Below are 19,914 nucleotides of genomic sequence, written 5' to 3'. Positions count from 1 at the left end.
CAGACACTTGAAAAACAGCAAATGCAGAGAGGGATTTTCTGAACTCTTCTTATCTGCCTAAAGACAGATCCTCAAAAAGGAACTCAATTGTCATAAATCTCCCCAGGAGTTTCACCAACCATGGAAAACTGACAGCTGTCACAGGAGAGATGAGATATCAACATCACACCCAGGCTAACTGTCACAAACCTTCCATCTATTCTGATACCTTCCATCTATTCTAAGGGTCCATTTATCTTTCCTAAAAATCATTTACTCTTCCCTGAGAGGCCTATACATACCCCTCACCTCCCTTTCCCTATTAAGATGGCATTTAAGTCTGAGTTCTAAGCTACCTTTTTGAGTTTCTCATTTTCTCCTGGTTATCTCCCAGGGATACATGAGGTATACATGTTAATAAGCTTCTTTATTTTTCTCTTGTTTATCTTTTATCACAGAGACTCAATTAAGATCTCAGGAGTGTAAAGGGAAAATTATTTCTCCTCCCCTGGAGAAGAAATCCACAAAGTGGAATGAATGATTCCTGTCTGCACAATTATTTCTGACCTTCCTAAATTATAATGGCATGGTTGATGTTTTTGTGGCCCTGCTTTGTATATGTCCTAGCACATCTTTTATCAAATGCCAGGGGAAGCCTGGACACGAGTGTGTATTTACAGACCCTGAAATACTCAGGGGCTGAGGGGCAGCTGTGCTCTGGTTTTGTCCTCATGTTCCTGCCTTGTGCGTAGGTCTGATGCCCGGCTTCACAAGGATGACGCTGACATTTGCTTCAGTAAAACCCTCAACTCCTGCAAAGTGCCGCAGATCCGGTACGCCAGCGTGGAGCGTCTCCTGGAGAGACTGACTGACCTGCGGTTTCTTAGCATCGATTTCCTCAACACCTTTCTGCATACCTATCGGATTTTCACGACAGCAGCTGTGGTGCTGGGGAAGCTTTCTGACATATATAAGAGGCCTTTCACCTCCATCCCTGTCAGGTAGGCCTGGGATTAGCCTGAGATGAAAGTATGCTCCACCTGGTCCCTGGGTCTCTGTGCTGATGGACAGCCCACTCTGCAGGGTCCTGGCTGGCCTTTGAGCCTACCAGACCCCCCAGCCCCGAATAGAAGAGGATGAGGGGAGGTCACATTTCCCAAGGGAAGCAGTTTAAGTTTCCAAGTGGCCTTTGCCAAGATAAAGCTATTGTTTGGAGCTTTTCTTTCTACCTTTCTTTCCTTTTTCTTTTTTTAAAAGCAACTGTGCTTTTCACATTTTAATATGCAGAAGCATCACCTGGGGGCCTTGTTAAATTGCAGGCTCTGATTCAGTAAATCTGGAGTGGAGCCCAATGCCAGTGTTCCTTGTCTTTGGACACAGTTTAGTAGCAAGGGGTTAGACAAAGCCTAAAAAGTGTGTTCTTTTGGCAAGTGTATGCTATACACCCAACATTTAAATAAAGGAATCCAGCCACAGAAGTTCTATGATAGCATGGCCTTTTAATGTAGGGAGCATGTCTTGAATGACATCGGGAGACTAATTTTTCACTTGGCCACAATCTCTTAATAGCTTTTGCTCTTACTTTTAGGTCATTGGAACTGTTTTTTGCTACCAGCCAGAACAACAGAGGTGAACACTTGGTGGAGGGCAAATCCCCACGCCTGTGTCGCAAATTCTCTTCCCCACCTCCACTGGCAGTGTCCAGGACATCCTCCCCAGTGAGGGCCAGAAAGCTGTCCTTGACTTCTCCTTTGAACTCAAGGATAGGCGCACTGGATCTGACAACCTCCTCGGCGTCCAGCAGCCCCACCACCACCCACAGCCCAGCTGCGTCCCCACCGCCTCACACTGGTAAAGTGCCGTTGGATCTGAGCAGAGGCCTTTCTTCTCCAGAACAAAGCCCAGGATCTGTAGAGGAGTCTGTTGATAACCCCCGCGTGGATCTGTGTAACAAGCTAAAACGAAGTATTCAGAGAGGTATTATCCTGCTACCACACCTTGTGTTTGCAGGCCCCACCATTCCTTCTGGAACCCTAGTTCCCTTTCTTTACAACTTTCCTACTTTTGCATAGAAAGTAGAGTGAGTGCAATGGCTAGTTAGAAAGTCCTGAAAGTCTCCAGCTCTTGTGGAAGGAGGGCAGGGTTAGCCACCTTCTGTAGTAAAAGGTCAATTGTAGCCAGTTGTCTATGGAAGGATGGTGCCGTCTAGATGATTATCACCAGAAGGTTCTTAGTGGAATTTGATTAAGGCTGGCTGGCTAAAGGGCATAGCCCAATGTTTGGCATAGAGGCAAGTTGCAGGCACAGGCACCCTCATCCATGACCTTGAGCCCCAGAGCCTTCTCCTCCTTCAGTGTCCATTGTAAGCACCTGTACTGCTTCTGGCCTTTCCTTGCTTAGGATGACAACCTAGCCTGGAAGCATTAAGATGACTTCTTGAGTTTAGTTTCCAAGGCAACACTCCATATTACGACAGAGATATAGGGAAAAAATAAAGTCTGAGACAGTGTTCATTGTCCATGACACAACCAAAGCGGTTTTTAGAAATGTGAATTAGATCATCTGGTTTCCTGATTATATTCTCTAAAGACTTCGCATCATACTTAGAATAAAGTACGATCTTCCCAAGGCCTTCAGATCCTATGAGATTTGGATGCTGCCTCTCTAGTCCCTGCTCCTGCCATGCTTCTTCATCTTCTTGGCTACAGTCACACTGATTTCCTTTTTGTGTCTCAAAAACTCCTGGGTCATTACTGCCTCGGGACCTTTGCACTTGTTTATGCCCCTGCCTGGGCAGTCTTTTCTGCCTGGGCAGTCTTTTCCCACAGAAGCTCATGAGATCAGCAGTCTTGTCTGTCTTGTTCACTTCTGTACTGTCAGGGCGTTGGCCAGTGCCTCACAGATTGTAAATTTTTGTTAAATGAATAAATCAAGCAAAACACTCAGGGGACTAATTAGGGACTGCTGTGACACATCTCCGTACCCTTCTCAGCTTGGTACAGCGTAAGGGTTGGAGGAAATGAGCCTAGCCTTGTTCTTTTACAATCCAGTGTTTCTGTGATGAACAGAATTTAATAGCCAAATTAGCAAACAGCTTCTTTGTAAACTACACAGTGACTGATTTGTTTGCTGATAACATAATAAAAAATTGGGCAATAAGTCAGGCAAATTGTCCAAAGTTTAAGGAGGATTACTACCTGCTTGAAGCTTCTATGCAGTTTCTAGCTCAGATCATTTAAATCAGCTTTCTGAGTGAAGTGCTTGGTGGAATTTTAACTGGAGTGGTTGTCAAGATCAAAAGTAGCACCCTTTTAAACAAGGAATTCTTTAAGTTGACACATTAGCAACTAAGGAGGATGAAAGGGGAAAGATAATTAAAGTCATTAGAACAACAAGCTGCAGCAGAATCACGATGGATTTTTCTTGGGAATAGTGAGGCAATGCACAGGCTGACAAGTGCATCCGGGGTTTGATCCAGACCAGTGCTTGGGAGTCTCTGTGGAGGGAGTGACTTTGGGAGGCTTAGTTCAAATCTCCTCTCTGGGTCAGAGCAGCCTGGGAAGTACTGGAACTTCCCAGAATATAGAAAGTTCTTTCTCCTCCGTTATTGGGTTGTATTAAATGAGAGAGGAGGAATCTGGAGGTTAGTCTGGATTCTCATGTCATTTTGAGTTAGGAGAGCTTTAGGAATAGCATTTCAGTGTCAGACATTGATGGCTCCAAGCCTTTGTTTGGAATGCCCCTGAGGCTGGGATCAGAACAGGGTAAGGTTGTTCAGGAGTCACTGTGACCTCCTTCTCTGCACGTTGCTGTGCTACAGGATCCACAGTGGTAAATAAGATGGTGCCCCGGCCCCTTATATGTAGTTCTCTGGAGAAGGTAAGCAAACACAGGTGGTTCAAGATGTATAGATGGAGTGCTCAGGAAAGTGAACAGCAGGGGAGATCATGTTTGGTTGAGCAGAACCTGCAGGTGTCATTGACGTCAGTCAAGAAGAATGGACAAGTGGGCTGCACGGAAGAAACAGGCAAACTCATGGCCAAAGAGCACCTATGAGCAAAGGGCTGGTGGTAACCCCCAGTGCTGAAAGCCATTTCTGAGAGCAGGAGTGGTCACAGCTTGTGAAGTGACAGCTTTTGTCCAGTTTGGACACCATGTGAAGCTCTGCAGAGTAGACCCTGATACTAATCTTCCTGCTTTCTAGTATCTAGCAACTATTTAAAACTCTCCTAAAAAGTTCTCCTTTCTCTCCTCCTCCTTCTTTTTGGCCATCTTAGCCATTAAGTGTACAGATCAGTAGTGTTAAGCATCAATATATTCACCTTATTGTACAATACACAGAACTTTCTCATCTTGCAAAACTGAAACTATATACCCATTGAACAACTCCCCATTTCTCCCTCCCCACAGCCCTTGGCAGCCACTGTCTTGTTTTTGTTTCTATGAGTTTGATTACTTTTTGTATTGTATATAAGTAAAGCCACACAATATTTGCCTTTTTGTGACTGGCTTTTTCATGTAGCGTAATGTCCCAAGGTTCATCTTTGTTGTAACACGTGCCAGGGTTTTCTCCTTTTTCAAAGCTGAATAGTATTCCCTCTCTTGATGGACTTTTGGGTTGTTTCCCTCTCTTGGCTCTTGTGAGTAATACTGCGGTATACATGTATATGCAGATTCTCTTCAAGACCCTGCTTTCAGTTCTTTTGCATATATACCCAGAAGTGAGATTGCTAGATCATATGGTAATTCTGTTTCTAATTTTTTGAGGAAATTTTTGTTTATGATAGTGCCGACACCATTTACCATTCCCATCAACAGAGTATGGGGTTCCAGTTTCTCTGTGTCCTTGCCAACACTTAGTATTTTCTGTTCTTTTGATAGTGGCCTTCTAATGGGAGCGCGGTAAGAATCTTTCTTTTTTGCAGTTTTCTAGAGATTGCATTTTAACTTGGCTAGGGACTGATAGTATAGATAGTAACTTTTTTCTTTAATAGAGGAACGAAAGAAAAATCTATTCCTTTCTGCATTATATACTAAGTATGTGTTATAATTCTAAAGGCCCTCAGTCAAGTTGTCCCTTACCCATAATAATTAATTCTTAGACTTTTACTTACACATGAATTGTTCCACAGTGGTCACCAAACTGTTCCCTAGTTCTGGTCTTCCAAGCCGAAGCCCAGAGTGCATGTGGTGGTCCAATGCCACATCATAACATCTGTTTGGCCTACTGTCTCACGTAGAGGTGTGATCACTGGCAGGAATCAGTGGCTTTTCCCCAAGAGTATTGAGGTGGAAAAAGTTTAGATCTGGGGAGCCAAGATAAATGAGAAAGGACCAAATCAAGCTCCCAGGGCAAGACGCTAACAGACTGCCAGAGGTGGGAATGTGTGGGCACAGCTAGTGGCACCTGGAGACCTCGTTATGTGGCAGCTCAGTTTATTTCTGACCAGGGCCCAGCAGATGGCGCGGGCCCATGGATAAAGGCGAGGCAGAAATATTAGGATCTTTCTCACATTAGAGAAAAACCAAAGTTGAGGGCTGAATGCTTCTGTATCTCCACTGGATTTCCCAACAAGTGATTTGCAGTTAGAGTTTCAGGGGTCAGTTTATTCACATGGCTTGTGGGGTAAAAATAGAATTTTGTGGTTCTCCAGTCAAGGTTAGATGAAAAGCTCATCTCGCTGAGGAGGTGGGCTTGTTCAGGATTGTGTCCATGCATGGCCATGGCACTTGTTAGCCCGTGAGAACCCACCCCAGCTCCAGAGACGTCCAGTCCTCTGCCCAGCGTGTCGTGGTCACGACTACCCACTGACACATCCCCCTTATCTCTCATTTTTACTATAATTGCCCCCAACAACCCTTCCCTTGCATGTGTGCTAAGCCCCTTCAGCTGTGTCCGACTCTCTGTGACTCTGTGTATTAGAGCCCACCAGGCTCCTCTGTCCATGGGGTTCTCCAGGCAAGGAAACCGGAGTGGGCTGCTGTGCCCTCCTCCAGGGGATCTTCCCCACCCAGTGATCGAACCTGTGTCTCTTAAATCTCCTGCATTGGCAGTCAGGTTCTTTGCCAGGAGCGCCACCTGGGAAGGCCCATCATCCCCTTAAATACTTTGTTTCTGGCCACTTCTTTGCATCTTGATTTCTTTTCCCTTTCGGGTAGCTGTCTTCTGATGATTTTTAATGTATTTACTTCCCATATTGTTCTTCAAAGTATTAAAGATGTAACTCAGAGAGGCACATGGTACGCTGGATTAAAAATCAAGTAGATAAAGAAACAGGCAATGAAGAAAAATTGTTGAACAAACAAATACTGTGTGGTTCTCTCCAGTTCCTGGAGTCATTCTGATTTTGGTTTTGAGTGTAATCAATTACATGATTCATACAGACAACTAAGAATAGACTGGTCTGCAGGCACATCTTTTCTTGCTCCTGAGACTTGAGAATAATTTATCCTGTGGATCCTCATAAAGGAAACACTGTGAATAGAAAGCTTAGAAATAATACTGAGGTCTAGGGAGCTCTCGGGCATTTTTCTGAAGGGTGAAACGAAGGAATTATAGATTTAGTTTTTCCTTTTATTTCGCATTGGTATATAGGCAGTACCGATCATGAATAATTCCAGAAAAGTCATAGATGAAACACTTTACTTCAGCATCAGCCTGACAAGATCAGTTTGTGTGTGTGTGTGTGCGCGCGTGTGCACAATGTCTGTAGAAGCCAAGAGTGCCGCTGTGTTAACTCTGCTGTCTAATCTTGAAAATTCCAGTTGGCAGAGTAAATGGAGACAATGATCTCTCTTTAATTTGAAAGATGTTTGTGTGTGCTTTGCATAATGTTGACACTTTAAACAGTTGGCAAACTTGAATAAGAAGTCTGTGCCCGGAGTTTATACATTTTCTGCTGTTCACCTCAGGATGCAACTTTCCAAACCTCATTGCACAAGATCAGCTGCACTATTGGGTCTGTAGTGAGGCCATGGGTCCTCTCACTGCTGTCCAGCTAGGCAGTTGCAGGGGGCCCTCTTTGACAAATGCTAGCAACCTTTGTCCGATTTTGTTGTCATTGCAGTTATAATGCCAGCCTTGCCACCTTTCCTGGCAAGAGAACTTCAAATGACATGAAGGGACAAAAGAGAAACAGGAGTTTTCTCTCATCTGAGTGAGGCTGTGAGCTTGTAAGGGAAGAGTAATGCAGTTGGTTTCACCTCTGCTAATCCCCAAATGTGTTCCAGGCTCACCCAACATCCATTAGTGGTCTTCTTTGTTCCTTCCAGAAAGTCCCCACCTTCTGCTATCTTGAATTCTTCTAAAAAGCACAAATCTCAGCCCAGCACACATTCAGATTCCACCCAGTGGTGGGATATCAGCAGAGAATAACCCACAGCAGAGAAGAGAGGAGAACCACGGGGGTCTGCTCACGGTGTTTAGGTCTCTTAGTCCATCAGCATTCTCTCGGGCCCTGGCTGTGCAACACAGTCTAAGCATTGCCTCTCGACCCACATCACTAGTGTCTGTTTCTTTGTTCTTAGTTTGAAAATTGCCTGCCTGTGGGTTGAAAGTGCTCCCAATTTTAGCATTTGTTTTGAGCCTACATCTGCCCACTCGTTCTGCAGGCAAAGCTGTTTGCAGGGATTGATTCAAAGTGAACCTGCCAGAAGGAAACGCTTCTTTTCCCCGCACCATGCCAGCGTGATTTTTCCTCTCTGGAGGTGCCCGTTTGCTTACAGTGTTACTCTGTGCTTTTCTGTTCTTTCAGTGGATTTTCCGAGCCCTGTCCAGCTCTTGCACTGGGAAGTTTTTTGGTTCGGTGTACTTGCTGACTAGATGATTTGCTCATTTGCCTCAGAGGAATGAATGGTTGAATCAGACCGAGGACACATGTTTGATATTCTGCTTGCTCTTGCAGAGCAGATGCCTTCTATTACTGAATTTTGAGGGAGTTATTTAGAAAATAATAAAACTAACAGCTAAGCACTGATTTTTTTTTGTCTCCATCCTGCATCATTGCCAGCTTGACTGTAATTATGTCATTCAAGGAAAGATTCTAACCATTTCCCTTCCCTGGCCCCTTTGTGTTTCAGAAGAGCTGAATTTGGGCCATATTTCTAAAGGAGTGAATCACATACAAGTGTAAAAATGGCTTTATGTGAAGTCATTAGGAATTTTGTCGAGTGAAATCTTGAATGGAATGGTAAAAGGAGTTGAGAATAATTCTGCTGACAGAGATAATGGAAAATTAGTGGAGGTGATGCAGTTTTTATCAGCTGATGCAAAGCCCTCGGAAAAAGATATCAAAAAGTTGTTAGAAGTTTATGAAATTCTTTTAGTGCTTTTCCTTAAAATAACACACATGAAGTTGTAGTTTTACCTGGTTAACAAGTTAGTTAGTGCAAGGGATGTGCTAATACCTTGAATGTGACCCTGAAATTATGTTTTTTTTAATCATGGGATGTTACCTGCAGTGAAGAGACTCAAATTATCTTAAAACCTCTCAATTTTCATTGTAAAAATTTCCACTGGCGTGCTGCTTATCTGTAGCTGTAGGGCATTAGAACTTTCTGGAAGGATGGAAAAATGTTGTTCAGTGCTGTAGCCACTAACCACATGTTGTGTACCATCAGCATTCTGCCAGGAGGAGTGGCTCGATATCATGATCAGTTCAGTTCAGTCTCTCAGTCGTGTCCGACTCTTTGCGACCCCATGGACTGCAGCACGCCAGGCTTCCCTGCCCATCAACAACTCCTGGATCCTACTCAGACTCATGCCGGTCACTTCAGTGATGCCATCCAACTATCTCATCCTCTGTCGTCCCCTTCTCCTCCCACCTTCAATCTTTCCCAGCATCAGGGTCTTTTCCGATGAGTCGGTTCTTCAATATCATGATATAAAGTCCTTTAAAAATACAGACTAGTATGAAATACTTGTTATCCATAAGGAACTTTTGTGTTTCCATGCATGATACTAACAAGACGCTCTTGAATTCATAACCTGGTTGTTAAAATGTGTGATGTTTTAAAGCAGCAGTCCTCGAGTCTGCGCCAGGGGACCGAGCAGGTGTGGACAGCTCCTCCGCAGCCGATGCCACAGAACTCTCACCTTGCAGGTCGCCCTCAACTCCTCGGCACCTCCGCTACCGCCAGCCTGGAGGTGAGCACTCAGAAAGGGACTCAGAAATATGCAAGCAAGAGATGATTCTAGCTCCTGAATCTTTTGTTTACCTTACCATTTCAGTTCCCAAATATTTTTCAGTCTCAGTTATGAAAATTAATTGGAAGCAAACGTTACCATGGGAGAAAGTAGTAGAACATAAATGATTAGAGAAAATGTCACTAATATAACCAATATTTACTTGACCGCCATCATTGCATGGTATTTTGTGTGGAGTAACCTGAAACTCAGGTTAATCTCTAAGCCTGTTCTTGATTGCCAGTTGACTGAATGTCAGTGCTGGTTTTGCCAAAGTGTTCCCAGACTCTGATGACCTTACAATGAATCCCAATGTAGTCTGTATTAAGTAGGTTCATCTGGGACACAAAACTGTGGGGTGACCTTATTAAGAACAATATTTCAGCTAAAGTAATATCCAGTTGCCTGGGACTCCAGTCTTCATTGTTGTTAGTGGCAGAATCTGGTATATTTTCTATTATGAAAATTATAAAATATTATCCCATAATTTGTTTTAAAATATACCATTTCTAATTGAAGGGAAAACCATCAGAACAACAGATAGAAAACTTTTATCTCCCCATCGCTCAAATAAATATAACTCCAAATAACAGTTGTTTTTGAAATGTCTCCTTTTTTCTCAAGACAATTATTTCAAGTTGGAAGGGAAAATTATCCGCTTGTGAAAGCAGATTCACCCCAAGTAACCTAAGTAAATGTAGATGTTTTCTGACTTTCATACTCCTACTTCAAGTAAGGCAGTTTAGCAAAAGACAGAGTGCATGGCTCCAAATGGTCGTTTCATTTGTAGCCTCAGAAACACAGTGGAAGCTGTCATTGCCATCAGCTCCAAGAGAAGCTAGCGTGGGTGGACCATTGTCAGCAGAATCGCCCTGATGGATATTAGCCCTCGGGGAGTGGGACTGATTTTGGGCTCCTGATCAGTCATGGGTCACCCTGACATTTGGGTACTTCTGGAAAACCGGTGTGGCAAGTTAGACTTCTCTGCCTTGTTATAAGACTACTATGGGATTGGCCAAATCTCTTTACTGTCCTTAGAGCCTTGATCAGTGGCAACTTGATGACTTTGGCAACTTCCGTGACCATTGCCATGTCAGACAGACTCCCTTGAGTTCATTATTAACCTGGAAGAGTTTGGGGTCAAACTGTATGGAAGCAAAATTTTACCAAGGCAAGAGTTATTTAAGTGCTATCCACTTGGATACTGTCATTAGAGCTCTGTTTTATGGTCTGTTTTCATATGTTTATATTCATTAAAATTCTTTAAATTTATATAGGCATTATTTGAAAATCCTCATCCTGTTTGTGGATTAACTAAGTCTTTTGTTTCTTTCCTGATCCAACCAAATCCCAGAGATGCAGGAAGGAACGCATGAGGGGAATGCATGGAAGGAATGATATGGAGGGTCCAAATAGTGACAGCAGCCCACATTTTCTCACTGTGTAGCTGAAATTTTGCCTGTTCATCTGTCTCCTTGCCCACCTTGTTCCACAAATGTTTGCAGGCTATAGCTGATGGAGAGGGTAGAGTTGTTTTGTGCTTTAGTGCTTAGGCACATTAAGCAGGTCTTTGCTTCCCCTTTTATTTATTTTAAGCATGACTATATGACTTTAGAAGCAAACTAATAAAGCCACAGAATCACAGAACTATCTTCACTAAAAGCCTGAATGAGAAACACAGTGAGGTTGGCATCAACATTATCAAGTGCTGTGTGTAAATATCTGAGAAGTGAGAGGGGGTACAAAAAGGTGCTCAGTGTATCCTTCAATATGGGAGCCCATCCCCCTTTCTAAGGGTGATTTGAGAAAAAAATTCTATCTATAACATGTAGAATATTTTTAAAAAATATTTTTTTATGTTCAGTTCAGTTCAGTTCAGTCGCTCAGTCGTGTCCGACTCTTCGCGACCTCATGAATCGCAGCACGCCAGGCCTCCCTGTTCATCACCATCTCCTGGAGTTCACTCAGACTCATGTCCATCGAGTCCGTGATGCCATCCAGCCATCTCATCCTCGGTCGTCCCTTTCTCCTCTTGCCCCCAATCCCTCCCAGCATCACAGTCTTTTCCAATGAGTCAACTCTTCGCATGAGGTGGCCAAAGTACTGGAGTTTCAGCTTCAGCATCATTCCTTCCAAAGAAATCCCAGGGTTGATCTCCTTCAGAATGGACTGGTTGGATCTCCTTGCAGTCCAAGGGACTCTCAAGAGTCTTCTCCAACACCACACTTCAAAAGCATCAATTCTTCAGTGCTCAGCTTTCTTCACAGTCCAACTCTCACATCCATACATGACCACAGGAAAAACCATAGCCTTGACTAGACGGACCTTAGTCGGCAAAGTAATGTCTCTGCTTTTGAATATGCTATCTAGGTTGGTCATAACTTTTCTTCCAAGGAGTAAGCGTCTTTTAATTTCATGGCTGCAATCACCATCTGCAGTGATTTTGGAGCCCCCAAAAATAAAGTCTGCCACTGTTTCCACTGTTTCCCCATCTATTTCCCATGAAGTGATGGGACCAGATGCCATGATCTTTGTTTTCTGAATGTTGAGCTTTAAGCCAACTTTTTCACTCTCCTCTTTCACTTTCATCAAGAGGCTTTTTAGTTCCTACTCACTCTCTGCCATAAGGGTGGTGTCATCTGCATATCTGAGGTTATTGATATTTCTCCCGGCAATCTTGATTCCAGCTTGTGTTTCTTCCAGTCCAGCATTTCTCATGATGTACTCTGCATATAAGTTAAATAAGCAGGGTGACAATATACAGCCTTAACGTACTCCTTTTCGTATTTGGAACCAGTCTGTTGTTCCATGTCCAGTTCTAACTGTTGCTTCCTGACCTGCATACAGATTTCTCAAGAGGCAGGTTAGGTGGTCTGGTATTCCCATCTCCTTCAGGATTTTCCACAGTTTATTGTGATCCACACAGTGAAAGGCTTTGGATTAAGATAAAATTCACATACCATAAGATTCACCCTTTTAAAGTGGTTTTATATATTCACAAGGCTGAGCTACCATAACCACTATCTCAATCCAGATATTTTCATCACCCCTGCTAGTGAAATCCTGTACACATCAGTGATCACTTCCCATTCTCATCCCCGCACACACCTGGAAACCACTAATTTACTTTTATTTCTATGTATTTACCTATTATGGACATTTTATATAAATGGGATCATATAATACATGACTTTTTGTGACCAACTTTCACTTAGTATGATGCTTTCAAGGTACATTCATGTTGTGGTATATATTACTACCTCATGCCTTTTGTGGCTAAATCATATTACCTCACATGGGAATTTTTGATTTGGTTTATCATTTCATCAATTGGGAGAGATTTGGCTATTTTTATTTTTTGGCTATTATGAATAATACTGCTGTGAATGTTTGTGTAAAAGTTTTTGTATAGATGTATGTTTTCATTTCTCTTGGGTCTATAGCTAGAATGAACTTGCTGATATAGAATCTGGTTATTTGCCTATTAATAAGGACAACACAGGGTATTTGACCCAACCCTTCATTCAGTGCAGGAATGAAAATGAGAATTTTCATTATGTAATATTATGCATCTGCCTCACCATGCCATTTCCATTCTTTTTAAATAACCAGGACAGACAGCTGACAGCTCCCACTGCTCTGTTTCTCCAGCCTCTGCTTTTGCAATTGCTACGGCTGCAGCAGGACACGGGAGTCCACCTGGTGAGTAGGGGTGAGCTGTTGAGTGCTTGGCAATTAATTGCCCAGACCTCTGGCAATTTATGGTAAATCAGTGGTCCTTGCCTGCCAGCATCTCGATAATACACTGGGCAGCTTCTTAAAATTACAGATTCCCAGCTTCCTAGTCTAAGTCAGTGTGTCTTGGTGTAAGACTGTCTTTTAAATAAACACCTACAGGTAAGTCTCATACAGATAGCCTATGCTTAACACTTTCAAGAACTTCCATATCAGAAAAGGATGTGTTATTTCTCTTATGTTGTATTAGCAGAGTTCTTTAACTTTTCAAGCCAAATTGTTGAGAACACGTTTCCCTTTTAATTGAGTACAATGCTAAAAGCATATGCACGGTGGGAGGGAAGGCTTGTGGAGGGGTGGGAGAGGAGAGAGGCATCTATTGCTTTACTGGACTCATAATTCATTTCCAGTAGCTCTGTGGTGCTGAATTGTTGTCAGTTAATTTTCAAAGTAAAGAAGTACCTAGAATAAAAAAGCACAGTTTTTAAATAGATTATTTATTATCTCTGTCCTCTTTTCTCATATGCAAGAAGGACATTTTGTTAAAATAAATGTGTATGTGGTTTAAACAATCCTCTTGCTGTTGAGTTCCTTCACGTAAACTAACTCCATGTATTCCGGAAGTGATGATGTAATTTATTAATTAGCAATTGCTCATTAACAATGGACAAAAAAAGGATATTTCCAAAGCCTGTGAACCTGTATTAAACAGTTGTAACTGGTAGGTACTGTCTGGGTGAAATCTTTCTAAACTGATGTCAGAACAGAGAGATATTCTATAATGAACACGAATTACCATGTTAATTATATATATCCCATCTGAATGGAAAATCTTTGCACATCAATGACGTTCTACATCTTAAATATTTTACCACACACACTTCACTGGATGTGGTCAGGCAAACTGGGGCTGTTCTTTGCCCCAAATATTCCCTAAACCTTCCCCCCAGTTCCCATCAGCATGGCACAGTACAGTCTGTAATGGTAATAATGTGGATGTCTTCTCAATCCAGTCAGCTTCTGCTGTTGACTGCATGTTATAATAATGGACATTTATTTGATGAAGTAATAGGAGTCTTCTTTGCCCTTTGGGCAGAGTGGGTTATCAACTGTGATTCCTTGAGACCTTCTCCTGTCTTTTCTTCTCATGATCTAGCCCATCTTTGGAAAAGGTGAAGTACAGAGCTTCCTCACAGGTTTCTTAATTTAAATATGGTTTGCGAGGGAAAATAGCTTTTCAGTCAATTTGGAATGAACCCATCTCCCATTAGCTGGAGGCTGGGTCAGGGAAGGTACCTTTATTCACCCGCAGCTGAAGCAGACTTCTAATAGAGAATTGCTTTCGGACTCAGGCTCATCCATCCATGATGAGCCAGAGGTGAAGTAGCCGTAAGAGCTGTCTCCCTCACTGTCTGAACCCTGCTGCTGCTCTGCAGCCTGTCTTCCTGCTTCTCTCCTGCTGCTAGAAGAGCCGCAGCAAGAAAGCTCTCCTCAGTGAGCCGGCCGAGGCGGGCAGACTGCTGGCTGACCGCAGCCAGTATGCTGGATGCAGGGTAGCCTGGTTCTCCTCTCATCACACTGCTGCTGCTGTCTCCTATAATATGGCCTGAAGCCTCATGATCCAATTGTTTTGTTTATTTGTTTTTTATGGAGGAGAAAGAGTGGCTATATTACTTTGCCAGGCAAAGCAGGCACACAGTAGGCTAGCACCTCAAGAACTGTGCCCCTACGTGATCCAATTTTAGACATAAATGAAAGGAAAGAGGGATTTGGCAGTGTCTGTGGCCCTGCTGGGAATACAGGGGTCAGTCTCCATGGCCCATGGGACTAAGAAAGGGAATCAGTTTTGGAGTAGGGATCAGTACTTCCCTGGGGCTCAACTGCTCCATGGAGCTGGCCCCACAGGAGAGTCCACCTGCCTGGGAGAACTTGGCAGAAGGGCCAAGTTCACAGGTCAAGAGAGCAGGTGGACATGGAGCAGAAAGAAAGGAAGTACTAAGAAGCTGATCTGGACTTCTTGGCTGGTAGGGAGAGCCTGGTGCTGTCCAAAGAAATTCTAGACCCAGAAGGACAAATGTCCGAAGGGAAGGACTGCTAGATAACAGTTAGGATCTGATATCAGACTTTTCATCCACTCTCTGAATCAGGAATTACTGACCCACATGTGCCCCCAGAACGTGGAGGGCTGCCAAAGTGAGCAGGAGAGAAGGTTGCAGAGACCTCATGCTCACATCTGTCTTTCCTGGTCTCTCTGCTTGTTTGACTACAACATAAGCCCAGCTGGTGGTTGTGGCTGATAGCCTGATACAAGGTGCTGCCTGGCCAAGCCATGCAGTCTGCAGAGTGGGCTTCCATATTTCAGGCTCCTCTTCAGGTTCCCTCCCACTTTAATCCTCTCCCATCTATCTCTGCGTCCCCCACCTCTACCTCCATCAAAATACACAGCAGTCTGGGAACTCTGGGTTAGAACCATCAATTAGTGGTTATGCTTTCAAATATTCACTCCAGACATTTGCATGAGAGCCTTTTCTCATTAATATTTGCTTAGAAGGTAACTTTACTACATGAGAATGAATTTTAATTTAGCAAGAGGATGAACAGAAAATTTCTTCACAAAAAGGCCAAACAAGATGTACATGCCTAGCTGCAAAGGCAGAGATAGCTGACTTTTATCTATGGCAGGTGGCCTGGGATCTGCTCAGGATTGCCAGTCCTGCCCCTTGCGTCCAAGCCTACCTGATTTCTACACACACTGGAAAAGCCTAGATTTTTCCCTCTGGTTTTTTTTTAGGACCTAGAGCCTGTCCTTTCCAATGATGGGTTTCTTTTCCTGCCACGCCATGCCCTCTTTGCTCGTAGACCGACAGGAGTCCCTCTGTTGGAGAGGAAGAAAAGACTGACCTGTTGACATGGTTGTAACACAGCTAATTCTTGTTGACTTCACATTATGAAGATTTCACAGCTTATTTTAGTGCTTGCCTTCCAAATGGCAGCCAAGTTACATTAGGCCCATTATGAATGGATCCAGGGTTTGTGGGGTATAACACACAATTTGCCTAAAGCAAAAGCTTATCAAGTTACAAGTACAAACCTTCAGAGCCCTGGAAGAGGCCAGACACATTGAGAGGCCCTCAGGCTTAAGCTTCATTGGCTTCCTGGTAAATCTGCTTATGAGTTCAGTCCTGATCATTCCTGGAATGAGAGCAGCTTTAGGAAATTCTGATCATCTGGGGGAGCAGGTGAGGGTGGAGATGGCAGTGGGACCAATGATCATCAATCAGTCAAATAAGTCCTCTTTTGGTGGCGGGGTTTTAACTCTATGCAACACTGAGACAAAAAAAATTAGTGAGTCTTATGAGCCACCACACTGGTTGAAATGTTTCAAGCATCTGCTCGAATTGAGGAGCTCTGCATTAAAGTCAGATGAAAATGTGTGCCTTTCAGATGGCTGCTGATACAGGGAATCTGCAGGTGCAGTTTGGATATAGTTACAATTTGAATAGAAATGCAAATCCAGTGAATACACATATCAGAGCATATCATGGTGCTTACTATACACCTGAACCTCTGGGATTAATGATAGAGTTTATGAAAGGATCTAAAATGAAATATGAAAGTGTGAGGTGGGTTATTTTTGTGAGAGTAGAAATAATGGCAGCGGAGGTACTACAAGCAACTCTTGATTATCTGGGAGAAGATTGTAGGTTTTGCCATTCTGTGCAAGTTGAACTAAATTAACAAAGTAGAGGAATGGTTGACTGCATTTATAGGAAAATTAATGGCACAGTTACAGTTGCTTGGGGGAATAGTGCATTCTTTATTCGTGGTGACTTGGTAATTGTAAAATAGATAATTCATAATCTGTTTTACGCCGTCAAACCACTCAGGTTTGTGTAGCCAGAAGTAGACCTGAGCTTGGTGTGAATTGGTCTTGGACCTGCTATTTATTTGTTTTGTATTGGAGTATAGTTGATTTACAATGTTGTGTTACTGTCTGTTGTACAGTGAAGTGAATCAGATGTGTGTGTGTGTCCGTGTGCACACCCCCTCGCTCCTGAACCTCCGTCCCACTCGCACCCCTGTCCCGCCCCTCCAGGTTATTGCAGAGCACTGAGCTGAGCTCCCTGTGCTATACAGCAGCTTCCCATTAAGCATCTGTTTTACACACGGCAGTGCTTGCATGTCAGTGCCACTCTCCCGATTCTGGACTCACTTTTTAAAATACCAATAACTGGTCCCATCTCCACAGATTCTGACTTGCTTGGTCTGGGTACATCCTGAGCATCAGGATTTTTAAAGTTCCCCAGGTGATATTTGGCCCTAGGTGGAGCCAAGATGGAGAACCACTAAACTAGCTGGAGAAGGTATATTTGTTCCTTCTCTGGTTGTAGCATGCCTACTGAAAGTATCCTAATCTGAGACATATTTTCTGTTTTTTTCCCAGCATAATATAAAATCCATTTTTTAAAATGTCTTAATATAGCTAGTTGAAGTTTGGAAGACAGCCTGTATCTGATTTATATTTTTAATGAAAACACTATTATCACTATTATTAGTGAAAAACAAAGAGCTTTGGCAAACCAGATGTAACTGAAAATGACTCCAAGTCTTGTTTTAAATTATTTGTTCTTAAGTTTCACGTGTACCACATTGTATAATACTTCAACTTCTGTATTCACTACTGTGTGCTCACCACAGAAAGTTTCCATCCATCACTATGCAGTTGACCCCCTTTAACCATTGCACCATCCCCAATGTCCCTTTCCCCTTGATAACCATTACTCTGTATCTATGCTCATTTCTATTATGTTTGGTTTAGTTGTTTATTTTATTTTTTATATTCCTCATATGAGTAAAACCATATGGCATTTGTCTTTTTCCATCTGACTTATTTCACTTAGCATAATACCCTCAAGGTCTATCCATGCTGTTTCATCTTTTTTTTTTTTTTTTATGGCTGAATAGTATTGTGTTGTTCACATATACTGCATCCCTATCCACTCATCCATTGATGAGCACTTAGGTTGTGTCCATATCTTGGCTATTACAAATAATACTACACTGAACATAGGGTGCATATGTCTTTTTGAATTAGTATCTTCGTTTTCTTTGGATAAATACTCAGAAATGGAATAACTGGCTTATATGGTGATTCTAGTCTTAATTTTTTGAGGAATCTCCATACTGTTTTCCATAGTAGCTGTGCCAGTTTACATTCCCACCACGAGTGTTTGTGTTCCCTTTCTCATCATTCTTACCAACACTTGTTATTTCCTGTCTTTTTGATCATAGTCATTTTAACAAATGTGAGGTGATATGCCACTGTGATTTTGATTAGCATTTCCCTAATAATTAGTGATGTTGAACATTATTTCATGTGCCTACTGGCCACTGTATGTGTTTGGAAAAATGTCTACTTAGATCCTCTGCCCACTTTTTAATAGAGATGTTTAATTGTTTTTGAGTTGTGTGAGTTTAAAAAAAATTTTTTTTCCTCTAATTTTCAGCTCTGCTTCTATCATAGATTCTTTTGATTATTTTCTTTGACTGCACTGTCCAGCTTGTGGGATCTTGGGTTTCCCAACCCAGGATCAGACCCAGGCCCCCAGCAGGGAAAATGTAGAGTCCTAACCACTGGATCACCAGGGAATTCCCTGCATGAGTTTCTTTATATATATATTGAATATTAAACCTTTATTGCATATGAAAGTGAAAGTAAAGTGAAGTCGCTCAGTCGTGTCTGACTTTTTGCGACCCCATGGACTGTAGCCCACCAGGCTCCTCCATCCATGGGATTCTCCAGGCAAGAATACTGGAGTGGATTGCCATTTCCTTCTCCATTATTGCATATATGATTTGCAAATATCTTCTCCCATTCAGTAGGTTGTTTTTTTTTTTTTGGTTTTGCTGATGGTTTCCTTTGCTGTGCAGTTTTTTAGCTTGATGTAGTTTTTGTTTATTTTTGCTTTTGTTTCCTTTACCCCAGGAGACATATCCAGAAAGATATTGCTAAGACCCATGTTAAAGAGTGTACTGCATGTGTTTTTTTCTAGGGGGTCTGTGATTTTAAGTCTTATATTCAAGTCTTTAATCCATTTTGAGTTGATTTTTGTGTATGGAGTAGAAGAGTGGTCTAGTTTCATTGTTTTGCATATGGCTGTCCGGCTTTCCCAATACCACTTAAAGAAGAGACTGCCTTTTCTCCCATTGTATGTTCTTTGCTTCTTTGTCATAAATTAATTGTCCATATATATGTAGGTTTATCCTTTACTCTCAATTCTGTGTCATTAATCTATGTCTATTTTTCTGCCAATGTCATGCTGTTTTGATTACTATCAGTTCAGTTCAGTTCAGTCGCTCAGTCGTGTCTGACTCTTTGCGACCCCATGAATCGCAGCACGCCAGGCCTCCCTGTCCATCACCAACTCCCGGAGTTCACTCAGACTCACGTCCATCCAGTCCATGATGCCATCCAGCCATCTCATCCTCTGTTGTCCCCTTCTCCTCTTGCCCCCAATCCCTCCCAGCATCAGAGTCTTTTCCAATGAGTCAACTCTTCGCATGAGGTGGCCAAAGTACTGGAGTTTCAGCTTTAGCATCAGTCCTTCCAAAGAAATCCCAGGGTTGATCTCCTTCAGAATGGACTGGTTGGATCTCCTTGCAGTCCAAGGGACTCTCAAGAGTCTTCTCCAACACCACAGTTCAAAAGCATCAATTCTTCGGCGCTCAGCCTTCTTCACAGTCCAACTCTCACATCCATACATGACCACAGGAAAAACCATAGCCTTGACTAGATGGACCTTAGTCGGCAAAGTAATGTCTCTGCTTTTGAATATGCTATCTAGGTTGGTCATAACTTTTCTTCCAAGGAGTAAGCGTCTTTTAATTTCATGGCTGCAATCACCATCTGCAGTGATTTTGGAGCCCCCCCAAAATAAAGTCTGCCACTGTTTCCACTGTTTCCCATCTATTTCCCATGAAGTGATGGGACCAGATGCCATGATCTTTGTTTTCTG

General features: G+C 42.7%; 1 protein-coding gene across 1 annotated transcript in view; it reads left to right on the top strand.

Moving 5' to 3' along the window:
* RASGRF2 (Ras protein specific guanine nucleotide releasing factor 2) overlaps positions 1–19,914 on the top strand; it is a 266,419-nt gene that overhangs the window by 149,116 nt on the left and 97,389 nt on the right. Inside the window, exons 14-17 of the mRNA XM_040239434.1 lie at positions 732–980; positions 1,568–1,956; positions 8,999–9,124; positions 12,776–12,865. Coding sequence (XP_040095368.1) covers positions 732–980; positions 1,568–1,956; positions 8,999–9,124; positions 12,776–12,865 — 854 coding nt within the window. The remainder of the gene's footprint in view (positions 1–731; positions 981–1,567; positions 1,957–8,998; positions 9,125–12,775; positions 12,866–19,914) is intronic.

Source organism: Oryx dammah, unplaced genomic scaffold (assembly GCF_014754425.2).
Source record: "Oryx dammah isolate SB20612 unplaced genomic scaffold, SCBI_Odam_1.1 HiC_scaffold_5, whole genome shotgun sequence".
NCBI lineage: Eukaryota > Metazoa > Chordata > Mammalia > Artiodactyla > Bovidae > Oryx > Oryx dammah.
The sequence above is the reverse complement of the archived record's forward strand: the minus strand, read 5'-3'. Positions and strand labels throughout refer to the sequence as shown.